At 39.7% G+C, this 14,555-nt stretch overlaps 1 protein-coding gene across 3 annotated transcripts in view; it reads right to left on the bottom strand.

Moving 5' to 3' along the window:
- Positions 1 to 14,555, bottom strand: part of NR2C2 (nuclear receptor subfamily 2 group C member 2) — a 102,535-nt gene that overhangs the window by 84,055 nt on the left and 3,925 nt on the right. The window contains exon 2 of one of the 3 annotated variants that reach the window (XM_040628413.1): positions 3,415 to 3,498. The exons of 1 other annotated variant lie outside the window; for it this stretch is intronic. In XM_040628413.1, the coding sequence (XP_040484347.1) occupies positions 3,415 to 3,474 (60 nt within the window). In that variant the 5' untranslated portion in view covers positions 3,475 to 3,498. Of the gene's footprint in view, positions 1 to 3,414; positions 4,377 to 14,555 lie in introns of those variants that run through there. One more of the 3 variants, XM_008697836.2, reaches the window with a different exon arrangement.

The following is a 14,555-nucleotide window of genomic DNA, read 5'->3' as shown; positions in this document are numbered from 1 at the left end:
TACCTCATTACTTTTTATGGTTGAATAATATTCTAATAGCATAAAAAATATGTTAACTGACTGTGTTTTTGGTAAGGCTTCTGGTCAACAGTAGGCTATGAGTAGTTAAGTTCCGGAGAGTCAAAGTTATACATAGATTTTTGGTTGTAAGGTGGTTGGCACCCCAACCCCGGTGTTGCTCAAGGGTCAACAGTATACCTAAGAATCGAATTGCTGGGTCATGTGGTAACTCTATGCTTAACTTTTTGAGGAACTGCCAGACTGTTTTCCAAAGTGGCTAACCATTTCACATTCCCATCAATAATGTAAGAAGTTTCCAATTTTTCCACATCCTCGCCTGCAGTTGTTATCTGACTTTTTATTTCTAGTCATTCTAGTGGATGCAAAATGGTATCTCATTAGGGGGGTTTACTTGGAGTGGAAATTAGTAAATGGACAATACAAAAACAATTGAGAAAATCAATGAAACCAAAAGATGGTTCTTCAAAAAGATCATCAAAATTGACATACCTTAAGGTAGACTGACCAAGAAAAAGAAAGATTAAAAATTACTAGAATCAGAAATGAATGAAAAGAAATTGCTACTGAACTTAGAGAAATAAAAAGGATTATAAAGGAATACTGTAAACAATTGTATGCCAACATATTAGATAACTTAAATAAAATGATTAAAATTCTCAAAAAGACACAAACTACTGAAATTGAATTGAGAAGAAAAAAACAGATAATAATGAAGAGACCTACAACAAATGAGAAAGGCTGAATTAGTAATCAAAAAACTACCTGCAAAGTAAAGCCCAAGCCCATAAGGCTTCACTGCTGAATTCTACCAGACATTTTTTTAAAACACTAACACTAATTCTTCATAAACAATTCCAAAAAGCAGAGAGGTCACACAGTTTTCAGGCAAATCTAGACCATCTGACTCTACAGTCTAGTCTTGACCACTATATTAAACTGTCTCTCTGAATAACTGAATGAATTTGAGAACATCATAAGCCATCAAACTGTTACTTTGTATTATCCAACTTTTGTAGTTTACCTTGGTATTTATAACTTATCTGGTCTAGAGAGAAAAAGGTTGATCTGGGGACCTGAGAGAAAATCATTTACATGATTGACAATGTTGCTGTATCATTCATGGAGCAAAAGCATGGCACCTACTAAAGCTCTTCATACATTTTTATTTCAATGACTTCTCACAACAATGCCATGAGATAGGTACTATTATTACTCCCATTTTCTAGATGAGGAAACTGAGAAGCAAGGTGGTCACCCAGATAGCAAATGGCAGGGCCTGAATTTAAATCCCAATTTGTCTGGTCCCTGCAGATCTTCTTTTCTATTCACTCCTCTAGCATGGCCCGGCTCATGCTTGACCCCACCTTGATAGAAAGCTCTTGGTAAGCAGACACCCCAGCCTATTATTTACCTGTGTACCCTTGCTGGCCAACAGGCAGAGAAGGGGTGTGTTCCTGTCTGCTGACTGAATAAAACAACTATCCAAAAGTGACTGTGAATAACTCCTCAATTTAGATACTTCATTCCCACTCGATTACTACTTAGCATCGAAATGATGAACTGTAGGCTCTCCTACTCCTTTAGCTCATCTAATATTATATAGTTATTACATGCAGTTTAAAGTTATTAAACTCAAAATTTCAAAAAACAAACACACTTCAAAGACACATGCATACTTATCCCTTGAACTAAAAGCAAGGAAGTCTAGAGAATATTTTAAATAAGATTGCTTTTGCACTCCAAATTAAGAATGCCCTCCATTAATTTAGAAGTCTCCTAAAAATGCACTTTTTTTTGTCATGGGAAACAAGAGCTGCACTAAGTTACTATATGAAATTCCATTTCCTGAAGGAAATAAGACATCTGACAGCAAATTTTAGCTAGCAAATTTTCTGACTGCATACACAAAACTTAGATTAGCCTGTAAGTTGCTACAGGTTACTATTTTAAGTTCCTATACTAATCTCTTCCCCTAAAGAATTAATGACCTCTTTGGCAGTGATCCATACATCAGTCTCCAAGTCAGCTTCAACTGGACACTGTATCAATGCAAAATAACCTTAACTCTTTGAAAAACCAACAATGATTTCCAATGTAATTATTCCTACCACAAGCTAAAGCAACAAAGAAACACAAGGACTTTAAACTTAATACTTTCACAGCTCTGACAACCTTTTCAAAAATGCAATATTAAAAATTTATGAAATCTACCTGCTTTCATCTTCAGTTAATATTAATATATGCTGGGGGAAGGAGGTGATTAAACTATTGCCTTAAAGTTAATGGTTGATCCAAAATTTGGAAAATCTGCTCACCATTTTTATTGGTTTAAACTGGCATGTGTGTTCTTACTTATCTTTTAAAATTCTTTCTTTAAATGATTTTTTTGGGGGGGTAAATTTGCATCTTTCCCTTAGAAATACGGGTAGTATTGGTTCAAAAGTGCGAATATGAACACTTCTTATGGTCCCTGGTTACAGTATGAAGCATGTTACTGGGGGAAATTTGGAAGAAGTGGAACGGAACTAGGTCAGTGTACCCTTGGCCAATTACTTCTGTCTTTGAGCCTTGGTTTCCTCACCTATAAAATGAGAATAATGATCATACCAACTTCAAATTGTTGTGAGGACTAAAGCCCTTGCATAGGCCTGGTACAGAGTGAAAAGATCTAGCCCTACTACTTCCCTCCTTTACACCTGAAGGTGCCTGAACATACTAGCTATTTCATGCCTCTGTCCTGACCTTACATAGGTTTCTGACTTAGGGTGCCCTCGCCAGCATCAGCTGCAGAATTCCTTACTCAACTTCTTTGGGTCTGTCTGACAAATGCTTACTGGTTATTCAAAACCCTCTCCAGGATCATGTTCCTTACATGGAGCTACCCTTCTCATCCTGATTTATAATTACTCCTTAACCAGGCTCTGAGGCCACTAAAGGAGGTCCAACGGCTCATTTACCTCTAGATTTCGCAGTACTATCCAAATCCCTAGGCACATGGTAGTTGGTCAATAATGACTGCAAAATGTACAGGACTGCACTTTCCACCATACGACAGTATCAACAAAGTAGCAAATGTGCAAGAAACTAAGAGCCTTGGAGTTAAAATTATAACCACCAGTTTGATAAGCATTGGACTCTTTTAGTTTTAGGTTTAAGGTGAACTTTTTAAAAGTCACCTTGCTGTAATGCAGCTAGGCCACCCTACTCATGCAAGGAAACATGAGGAGTAAATGTTCTTGTCATTTTTATTTTTTCTTCCATGGCAGCATCCTGCTTTGGATGTGGATCACATGGTGACTTCATTGGGACTATTTTCAAACAACAGAGCACACTGATGTACTTTTCCTTTCAAAAGCAAGGGTGCCAGCTATTGTGCTAGCCCCTGTCACTCACCTCAGCCACCTGCTGGGTCCCCACTCTGTGCTGAACCAGCCCCTCCATATTTGTAGCCATGGTGAAGCAAGATCATTAGAGAACCTGTTTGGAAAGATGCAGCAACTTCTATCAGGTGGGGAGAAACCAGGCTACTTGAAAAATATCAGAAATCAAAATTCATCTTTGGTACTATCCTGTGCAGCTTCTGCCCTCTATAGAAGACACAGCTACAAAGCCAAGCATATCTGGATATGCTGCACCAGCTTCTTCAATTACAGGTACCAAAATTAATTAGCAGAAACATTTCAACTTGGACACAAGTCTTCCCCTAGTAAACAGACAAAGATGAATTCAGAACTTTAATTATCAGGTCTCTTGGGTTGTAACAGCTTGGTTCACCTCTCAGGGAGGTGGGAATCACACTTTTTTGGATAGCTCCCTGTCACAGTATGCTGAAAAAGAAGGTGGCTATCTGAGAAAGGTGTGAGATCAACGTTAGATACAGAGCACTAGATTGCTATCAACAACTATACTTCTGTTACCAGTGGCAGTGTGAAAAGCAAAACCCTGTCCAGGTGCTAACACACCTCACTCATAGTTTGAAAGGCAAACACCAGCACTAACCAAGAAAAGTAAGGAGACTGCATTACTAAAGTACTAAAACGTGGGCTAAAAATGTGGTACCCATAAATTCATCAATTTGTACTTTAAAGTCCTCATTAAATTAGAAAACCAGATAATTCAGCTTTCTATTAATAGAAAAAATAGTGCCATCATTTGTAAAAATTAAGAAAAATCATCTAAAAACCAAAAAGTGTGCTAATCCCCTGGGGAGGACCCCTTGAATGCAAGCACTGTTAATGCAACAGACCCCATCTCTTCAGGTCTAAAGATACAGCTCCACCGAATGAATAGTCCCTAACCCCCTTCCAATAACTCTTCCACAAAAAATCCAGGAAAAAGAGATTCTACTTTGGATCCAATTCCTGGACAAATCAGAAAGACTACATTACTGATGACACTGGTCCCACGGTGAATATGAGGAAAAAAGCTCTGGTATAATTTATTTCCAGCAATACATATAAAAATTATACAGTACTACCAACTACACAGTACTACACACATGCATACACAGTTCATTTGCTTGGCCCTCCCTCAACCATAAACTAGACAATGCAATTTTACAAAACACTTTCCTGTAGTTCTTACTTCAAGTACTATACTTGTAAGCACTGATCTCTATGAAATTTTTTCACTCTCTGGTAACTTTCCAATGATTCTATCTACTATTAAATAGCCATATCTAGTAACATAATTCCCCTTCAGATTATTTTACTGCCAAAATAGCAATGAGAGAGAAATGGTGGAATGAAACTGTGACTGCCAAATATAAAAAAAACTGGCCCCTTCCTCCAAGGAGTGAAAATCCTGTAAGAGCGGTACTGTACCACCTGCTACGATGAAACCAGGTCCCCAGTGTCAGTGATTCAGAAAAACACTATGGTCTTTTTTCCCAGTTGAGGTTTGGTTCCAACTAACAGAAATGGAAGAAAAAAGCATCAGGAAAGTCTACTGACAGTTATTAAAAACATAATTATCGGGGCACCTGGGTGGCACAGTGGTTAAGCGTCTGCCTTCGGCTCAGGGCGTGATCCTGGCGTTATGGGATCGAGCCCCACATCAGGCTCATTTGCTATGAGCCTGCTTCTTCCTATCCCACTCCCCCTGCTTGTGTTCCCTCTCTCGCTGGCTGTCTCTATCTCTGTCAAATAAATAAATAAAATCTTTAAAAAAAAAACATAATTATCGGGGTGCCTGGGTGGCTCAGTTGTTAAGCGTCTGCCTTTGGCTCAGGTCATGATCCCAGCGTTCTGGGATCGAGCCCCACATCAGGCTCCCTGCTCAGCAGGAAGCCTGCTTCTCCCTCTCCCACTCCCCCTGCTTGTGTTCCCTCTCTCGCTGCCTCTCTGCCAAATAAATACATAAAATCTTAAAAAACAAAATGAAACAAAACATAATTATCGCATGTTAAAAGTCTAGAGTTCCAATCTTTTTTCTCAAAATAGTAAATAAGAAGTCTCTAAGAAATCAAATGGGTAGATAGCTAATAGGTATTTTATATTAAGAAATAAAATCCAAACATTCGGCTGCAACTATTAATTGTTAGTATTTCTGTTGCTGTTATTAACTGCAGTTTGCTGCAAGAAATGTATGAATTTTAATATTACAGAAATATTCTTAGGGAAATATTACTGAGTAGTAGAGAAATAACTAGAAAGGTATATCTTTATATTGGGTTTCCCTAAGAACAGGTGGCTTGATTCCTTCAACTTTTGAGCTGAAGCAGATTTTACAGATGAATGTCTGACAGAGACTTTTTAACTCAGAAAACTTTCTGTAATGACTCCTTTAACATTAAATTTGCAGGACCAATCAGCCTCAGATAAGGCTGAGGGGAGGGCTGTCCCAAGATACTGCTAATGACCAGTGATTATAGATACTAGGTCATAGAGAAGTAGTAGTTAACTTGTTTAGCTTAGAAAAGCTAAATATTCTGGATATTCTAAATATTAAGCTAAATATCTTCTCCTACCCTGTGGTTCATTTGTTTACTTTCTTTATGGTGTCTTTTGATGAATAGAAGTTCTTAAATTTACTAAGGCTGTATTTATCAACATATATTTTATAGGCTGTACTTTTTTGTTTTATTTATGAAAATTCTGTCCTACCCCAGGGTCATAAGTATAATTTAATGTATTTCTTATAAATGTTTAAGAGCTCTGTCTCTGTCCCTCACATTTAAGGCCTCAATCTATGTGCAAATTGATTCTTGAGTTTGACGAGGAGTAAGGATCCAATTAATTTTCTTCCTGTGTGGATAATCAATTTTCCAGCACCATTTTTGCACAATCTATCCTTTTCCCTACTAATCCGTAATGCCACTTCTGTCCTATTTCAGGCTTCCCTGTATGTGTGGCTATAATTCTAAGTTCTCTATTCTGTTCCACTACTGTTCTACTTATCTTTCTCCACGCCACTAGCATTATCTTATTACTGCAACTTTATAAGAAGCGGTGCTCTCTGTTAGGGCAAGCGCGCCCCCCCCCCCTTTGCTCTCATCTCCACACACCAACTTCCTGGACCATCTCAAGCACTCAAAACCAGAACGGCAACCTTTCTTTATCTATTTGAATAATTCCTGATCTCACTGTTGGTTTTCTTCCTCCAAAGCAACTTCAGGCATCATCAACAGCAACTTTAAAAACTGCTTAAAAATGAATGGGGAGGAATGTGAACCTTCTGGAAAAATAAGCAGAGACAGAGTGAGAATAAGAGTGGGAGAGAGAAAATGAAAGAGAAACTATGAAAAGCAAGTGCTTTCAATAAAGATTTAAATTCAGTGAGAGCAGGTGAGAGGGTTATTTCAGAAAATTATTTTCCATTTCATCATTTTTGAAAATATGTTGTCACAAACCATACCCTATCCTCACATATAAATAAGAAAGACAGAGGCTTCTTCTAGGATATCACAATATAAGAAGCAAAACAAAATCCTCAGGCAACGTCAAGAAGTGAGGGAAAACATTTAACTCAAGTGCACCCAAGAAAAAGAAAGATAATGTCAGAGGGTAAGACTCTCACCTGAGAGTTTCTTACTGCTACTGCAGCCAGAGGCAGTCCTAGAGACAGCAAGATCACAGTGAGAAGGAAGGGTAGAGAGTTTTGGAAAGGGTACTGGGCAATGGTTGTCAATTAGAGGGTGCTTCCCTAGAATGAGAAGCTCCAGGGGACAGTTGGTTGTGCCTACATGTAGTTTGAAAAACCATATTCACTAGCACAATATAATTTTGCATTTGATCTGAAAAAAGAGAATAATCTACAAATTAGACAAAGCATTAACGATTCTTGGCTGGTGGAACTAATAGTAAGCATAATACTCACAGTAACTAACACTTACTGAGTGGTTACTATAATCCAGGCACTGTAGGAATAACCACTGTGGACAAAACACTAGAGTAGCCTTGGTACAGAAACCTGAGGTCTTCAAAGGCTGGTGGATGACCCACTTAGCTCCTTAACCCTTGAAGATCGAACACATGCACAATAATGCTTCTGAGAAAGAGCCTGACTAGCTGCCAAAAGAGCTGTAAGACCAAGTATCTTAAGTAAAAAAAGCTACTACAGAATATTTTCCTATGGTGGTTTTAAACTAATCAAATTCAAGACCACCAAGCCTTGTAAAGCAACTCTTGTGAACTAGGCAGTGAGAGGAGGAGGAGACGACAACGACGACAACGAAGAGAAGAAAGTCCTTGTCCCTGAAGAACTTAAGAAGGAACCTATAACAGCTACGCAATGTAAATGCTACAATGAGTATCCAAAGGAAAAAGCTTCTCCCTCTGCCTGTGGGAGCCAATGACAGTTTCATAGGAGAAGAGCCATTTAAACTGGGTCTTGAAGGAAGAATGGAACTTTAGCAAGCGAAGAATGGGATGACAGGGAGAGAGTCCAAGGCAGAGGGGACAGCTCATACAAACTGGCAGGTACGAAGGAGAATGGCATATTCGAAGAACAGCAGACAGCAGCAGGTGGGAAACTGCTGGAGAGGTCGGGGGATAGAGAGGCTGACACTGTTGACAATAGAGAACTACCAGAGAAATGAAGCGATCACATCTGAATCTTCAAAAAAAAAAAAAAAAAAAAAAAAAAACCAAAACAAACAACAACAACAAAAAAAACCCTTTGGGTAACAGTGTGGAGAGATGGAAAAGGGGAGACTCATGTGGGAAGGCAGTTAGAAAGTGGTGGCTCGAAAGACTAGAAATGCCGGCAGAGTCTTAAACTTAACCTGAACTAGTGAGTTTTTCTTGTACAGCACACAAATAACAGCAGGGCACAGCATGTAAAACTGTGATACAGACCACAGAGTGATGGAAGTAAAACTATTATCGCTTGGCCTTACGTGGTGGTAGGTTTTGTAGTATAAATGCTTTCAAATACAAGTACAGCAATATCACTCTTCTAACAACAAAAAAGCAGAGAATACAATGGTGACTCTGAATCAACTTTTCTAGGCTCACAAAAAGTGTACAGCTGACCAAATTTTGCAACCAGGGTTTTTTAGTCAAGAAGGGCTACAGACCCCACTGTAGTGAAAACTGGGCTCCGACTGGGAACACCTGAATCCCCAGGTCAGTCGCCAGGATAGACAAGCTATGCTTTCCACAGGGGCAGGTTTAGGAGCCAGTGTCTCAAATAACAATAAACAAGTCCTCGGACAAGGAAACTCTGTCTTCACTGACAGGAATGAGCGAGCTTGCCTTGCCCTTCACAATAACTGATTCGCATCATCCATATTTATGTAATGCGTGGCCCATGATTATATAACATTGAAAATATCTAGCCTTAATATTTTCCCACATAAACAAATATATTGGGTTTTTGAGGTTCTGACACTAAGCTGATCTGATACCATATTGCATGAGGTTATTGTGAAGGTTGAAGATTAGATCTTAAATATGTATGTCAAGAGCCTAACACTGTGCCTGGCACATAGCAGACATGCAATACATGGTAGCTACTATTGGTATAAGGATATGCTGACACTTATTTTCTCAAAGAAATTTGAAAGCAAAAATTCAAACTGTATAATGTGTATTATAACTAGGAAGAGGTCTCTCATTTTGACATAAGATTCACATGAAATAAAAAAATATATGCTCACATAGCATTTGTAATTCATGGTTAAATTATTCAACTGGGCAAAATGAAAGGACTGAATTAGGATAAATCTCACAAATATTTAAAAATAAGGTAATAACTATTTGCAAACTACTACTGGGTATAGAACTTCTTGACAGGTACGAGGTATCTGGTTTCAGTTTTATCATGCTGTGAGTGTCAGAAGTCTTTTTATACTCATGGAAAAATAAAAATTGAAAAATCTGAGAGAGAATTAAACAAGAAATACATAGGTGAAAACTTGAAATCCTAGATCAAGACTTGAAATCAGGAAAAGGAAATCAAGTGGCATATTGAGTGTATAATATAAATGTTCATCAATAGAAAACATGTTCACTGGGATGCCTCAAGTTCAGATATGCATACTTTTTTTTTTTTTTTAAGATTTTATTTATTTATTTGACAGAGATAGAGACAGCCAGCGAGAGAGGGAACAGAAGCAGGGGGAGTGGGAGAGGAAGAAGCAGGCTCATAGCGGAAGAGCCTGATGTGGGGCTCGATCCCATAACGCCGGGATCACGCCCTAAGCCGAAGGCAGACGCTTAACCGCTGTGCCACCCAGGTGCCCCGCATACTTTTTTTTTTTTAAGACATATTTATTTGAAATCGAGAGTGTGAGTGGCCGTGGGGAGGGAGGAGGGAAGAGGTAGAGAGAAAGAGAGTCTTAAGCAGACTCCGTGCTGAGCGAGGATCCCAAACCTGGCTGGATCTCACGACCCTGAGATCAGGACCTGAGCTGAAACCAAGAGTCGGACGCCTAACCACTTCGCCACCCAGAAGCCCCTATATATATATGGATATATATATACCCTTTAACCAGAAACCCCGACGTTATTTGGACTCAAAGATTATTTAGCTTCTAGGTCGATGATTTCCTGCCCTTCACAGGAAACCTATTTCTTCCATATTACAAGTCTGGACTATAAGGGAGGGGCATCAATGGTATATGTGTGATGCGGAGAGGAGGGGAGGGGAAGAATGAATGGATAGTGGGGAAGAGAAAGGACTCTCATCTACATGGAGTTCCTATTCTATGGGAGCATCGCTACAATTTTGTGTATGTGACTGCCCCTAAAAAACCATGTACACTGTGGGTGATTTCCTCCCTTACCAAGGGCCCAAGTGTAAAGGTTACATGCACCCTCTTTGTTTCTATTAGTCTGAACCATGGATAGAAGGATGGAAGGAAAGCAGGATAGATTTCCTGAGCATCTACTATGTGCCTTACATCAAACTAGGCATCATTTAATCCTTAACATACCTTCTAAGTATTAGTAGCTCCACCATTACAGACAGAAGAAACAGACCCAGAATTTTAATCAGCTTGTTTCAAGTCATCCAGTTATTAAGAGATGGACTTAGGATTCTAAGGCCTCTTTGCCTCTAAAATCACAACATTCCCTCTATACCACAGTGCCCTTCAAAACAGTTTCCCAGAAAACAGAAGAGGAGGGACTTTTAAAAAGTGACAGGAGACCAGTTAATTATCTAAGGGAACAAATTGCTTGTATCAATAAGCTAGATCACTTAATAACTCATTTATACCACTGATTCCAAAATATGTGATTTATGTTCATTATTGCTCACAGAAATTTCTTTCTTTCTTTTTTTAAGATTTTATTTATTTATTTGACAGAGAGAGAGACAGCCAGCGAGAGAGGGAACACAAGCAGGGGGAGTGGGAGAGGGAGAAGCAGGCTCATAGCGGAGGAGCCTGATGGGGAGCTCGACCCCAGAACGCTGGGATCACGCCCTGAGCTTAATGACTGCGCCACCCAGGGGCCCCATGCTCACAGCAATTTCTGATCTAGCTCCACTCAGACAGTAAGTAACAGGACAGTTCTTTTGGAACTTGAACAGACTTTTCCCTTAAAATTTTACCTATCTAATAATCACACTGATGAAAATAATGAGGATAATTTAATCATCTCTTTTTAAAACAAAAATTTTTACTAAAGTACAATATGCAAATAAAAAGTGCACAACTCATAAACGAAACCACTCAGTGAATCTTCACCAAGTGAACACACATGTACGCGCCGCTCAGATCTGAAAACAAAACATTACCAGCACCCCCCAAAAGTTTCCTTTGTACCCTCTCATCGTCATTTAGTTCCCTTCTCTATCCTGGCTTCTAATAGCATGGATTCATTTTGCTTTTGAGCTGTAATACATTTTTGTGTCTGGCTTCTTTACTCATTATGTTTGTGATAAACATCAACAGTTAATCCATTCTCATTGTTGTATAGTATTCCAACATATGACTATACCATAATTTATGTATCCATTGTATAGCTGATGAACATTCAGACTGTTTCTAGTTTGGAGCTCTTACAACTAGTGTTCCTATGAATATTCTTGTACACACCTTTTGATACAATACTATCTTTTCTTCATTTGAAAATTTTCCTATTTTAAAAAATTGACTATCTTTTCCTTCTTCAGAGAAGAAACATATTATAAATTTAAAATTTCAAGAATCTGTATTATATTAAATAAGTCAACAAATACATTCTACCTTTTTTTTTTTTTTTTTAAAAGTAGGCTTCATGGGGCGCCTGGGTGGCGCAGTCGTTAAGCGTCTGCCTTCGGCTCAGGGCGTGATCCCGGTGTTCTGGGATCGAGCCCCACGTCGGGCTCCTCCACTAGGAGCCTGCTACTTCCTCTCCCACTCCCCCTGCTTGTGTTCCCTCTCTCGCTGGCTGTCTCTGTCAAATAAATAAATAAAAAATCTTTAAAAAAAAATTATAAAGTAGGCTTCATGCCCAGGTTGGAGCCCAACATGGGGCTTGAACTCACAACCCTAAGATCAAGATCTGAGTTGAAGCCAAGAGTCGGATGCTTAACTGATTGAGCTACCCAGGCACACCAACACATTTTTTTTTTAAGATTTTATTTACTTATTTGACAGAGACAGTGAGAGATGGAATACAAGCAGGGGGGGCCTGGAAAGGGAGAAGCAGGCTTCCTGCTGAGCAGGGAGCCCGATGTGGAGCTTGATTCCAAGACACTGGGATCATGGAGCCCGAGGCAGATGCTTTACAACTGAGCCACCCAGGTGCCCCCCAACAAATATATTCTAATTTACCAGTCTTTTCAGGCAAGGGCTGGCACATACTTTGCAATATGTGCTTTTAACCTTGCTGAAAGGTGATTTTTCAATAATTCTAGGCTACTCACATAATCAACCTAGTAAAAAGATGCATTATTACAGAAGCAATGGAGTAGGGGGAAAGAAAAAGAATGAGGACAATACAAATGGCATTTCTGAAATGTTTCAAAAATAATACAATAATTAAAGTTCCATAAATACTACCAGGGCAAATGCATCATGAAGCCTACTAGCACTGTGTGACTTCCCAAGAGCCATCCAATCTTTGTTGTGTATCTTTCTCAGCCAAGACCTGCTTGCCACACCGAGGCAGGCAGTTATTAGAGTTCTTGAGGTTGCATGTGTGAGCAGCCAGGTAAGAAACTATTATCATTTTTCTTTTTTTTTTTTTGCATAGCTTCTAATAATACATGATCAAAAAAGGCAAATAAAGTGGGATGCATGTGTGGCTCAGTTGGCTGAATGTGCGACTCTTGGTTTCAGTTCAGGTCATGATCTCAGGGTCCTGGGAAGGAGTCCCATGTTGGGCTCTGGGCTCAGCATAGTCTGCTTGTCCCTCTCCCTCTGCTCCTCCCTGTTCCCCTGGGTCACTCATGCCTGTGCACATGGGCAGTCTCTCTAAAATAAATAAACAAATAAATAATAAATAAATAAATAAAATCTTTAAAAAATAATAATAATAGGGTGCTTGGGTGGCTCAGTCAGTTAAGTATCTGCCTTCGGCCCTCTTGGGATAGAGTCCCGCATCTGGCTCCCTGCTCAGAGAGGAGTCTGCTTCTCCCTCTCCCTCTGCCCTTCCCCTCTGCTGGTGATCCCCCCCCCCAAATAAGTAAAATCCTCAAATAAATAAATAAATAAATAAAAGCAAATAAGGTGGCTCCAGTAAAACCATGAAGCCTTCAAGTTTGAGTCTGCTCCCACAAGCCTCTCATTTCTCCCACTCACTTTAATTTTTAGGCCCCAACACCTCTTTTACCTCCTACTACTACTCCAAACAGGAGAGAGTGATATCCTTGTTTATTCTTGGAATGAAACTTCTCTCTACAATATTAACATTTCCAGAAATTAGAATCTTTGGAGTTACTGTCAATAGTTAAGGAATGAAAGGTTTAACCTATTAAGACTTCAGGCCTCTTATTATAGTGGAGGAGGTAATTTTTACTGTCTCTAAACATCACACTGTGCACCTGAGGCTGGCTTTCATCCTTATGGGCTACCTGGAGTCTAGGGGTAAATCAGAAAGGACAGCTGAGTGTCTGAGCTAGCCTATTCCTTTCCCATCTTAAACAGTTCACCTCCCATCCTTCTACTCTAGGATTCCCAGATGCCAGGGGCATGAATGAATCTGCTCATACTGTTCTCCTAACAATGCCCCATGCCAGTGCCTTGATATGGGCTTTCACCTTCTCTGTTTAGTCCCCCCATCATCACTATAAGCCATGCTAGCTGAATTGTTCCCAGGCAGTCCTGCCTTTTGGCACAGAGCTCCTGCTGTTCAAAACTCTCTAGCACTCAGGGCACTGAAGAGAGCATGGGAAGCAGGTGGCAGCAGTGTGACAAGTGATATGCGGAAGAAATGGCAGGATGGAGGGAATTATAAAATGAATCTCAGCCACCAGTCATGTCAGGTTGAAGGCAAGTCAAACTCCAACATATAAGGAAGAACATATTTACTATGTGTGACAGGAGCACAAATGTGTCTACCAAATTAAAGGTGGTAATCATACGTGAAGGGAAAAAGTCAACACTATTTAAGCTCCTCACAACCAGCAGTGAAGTAAAAAGAGATGAACTAACTCTGGCTGGGGAGCTTTGCATCAGGTGTGAGGCTGGACTTGATGAGTTGTAAGATGGATTTCTTCATAGATTCTCCCTAAGTGGTCCTGATTAAAGGGGACCAGTGTCTGCTTTAGGAGGTGCTTTGGACTAAAGGAGCATTTGGCACATAGGTAAGAGAAGTCAAAAATAAAAATCCCAAATGATAGCCCTCAATAGGTCACACTCAGACAGCTAGATGCATGAGGCCAGTGGTTCAGTGCTATGACTGAGTGGGGTGCTATTCTACACAGGCCCACCTACCTTGTTCTCAAAGTCATTTGGACAGCTAGCCCCTACTCCTGGCCCCTATCTCAGTGTGGGCTCACCCCTCCCTATATGACAAGTGGGGAATGTATAAGCCTCTAAGAGGCTACCCACTCAAGGTTCCAGACACAGATGCTGCACTGTCACTTAACTCCTTGGAAACAAATCTTAAAATTTCCCACAAGTCCTCATCAAGTAAGGTTATTACACAGTGTTTTTCTTC

Source organism: Ursus maritimus, unplaced genomic scaffold (genome assembly GCF_017311325.1).
Source record: "Ursus maritimus isolate PB19 unplaced genomic scaffold, ASM1731132v1 scaffold_14, whole genome shotgun sequence".
In the NCBI taxonomy this organism is placed as follows: Eukaryota; Metazoa; Chordata; class Mammalia; order Carnivora; family Ursidae; genus Ursus; species Ursus maritimus.
Note: the sequence above shows the minus strand (reverse complement) of the source record. Positions and strands in the feature narration are given on the sequence as shown.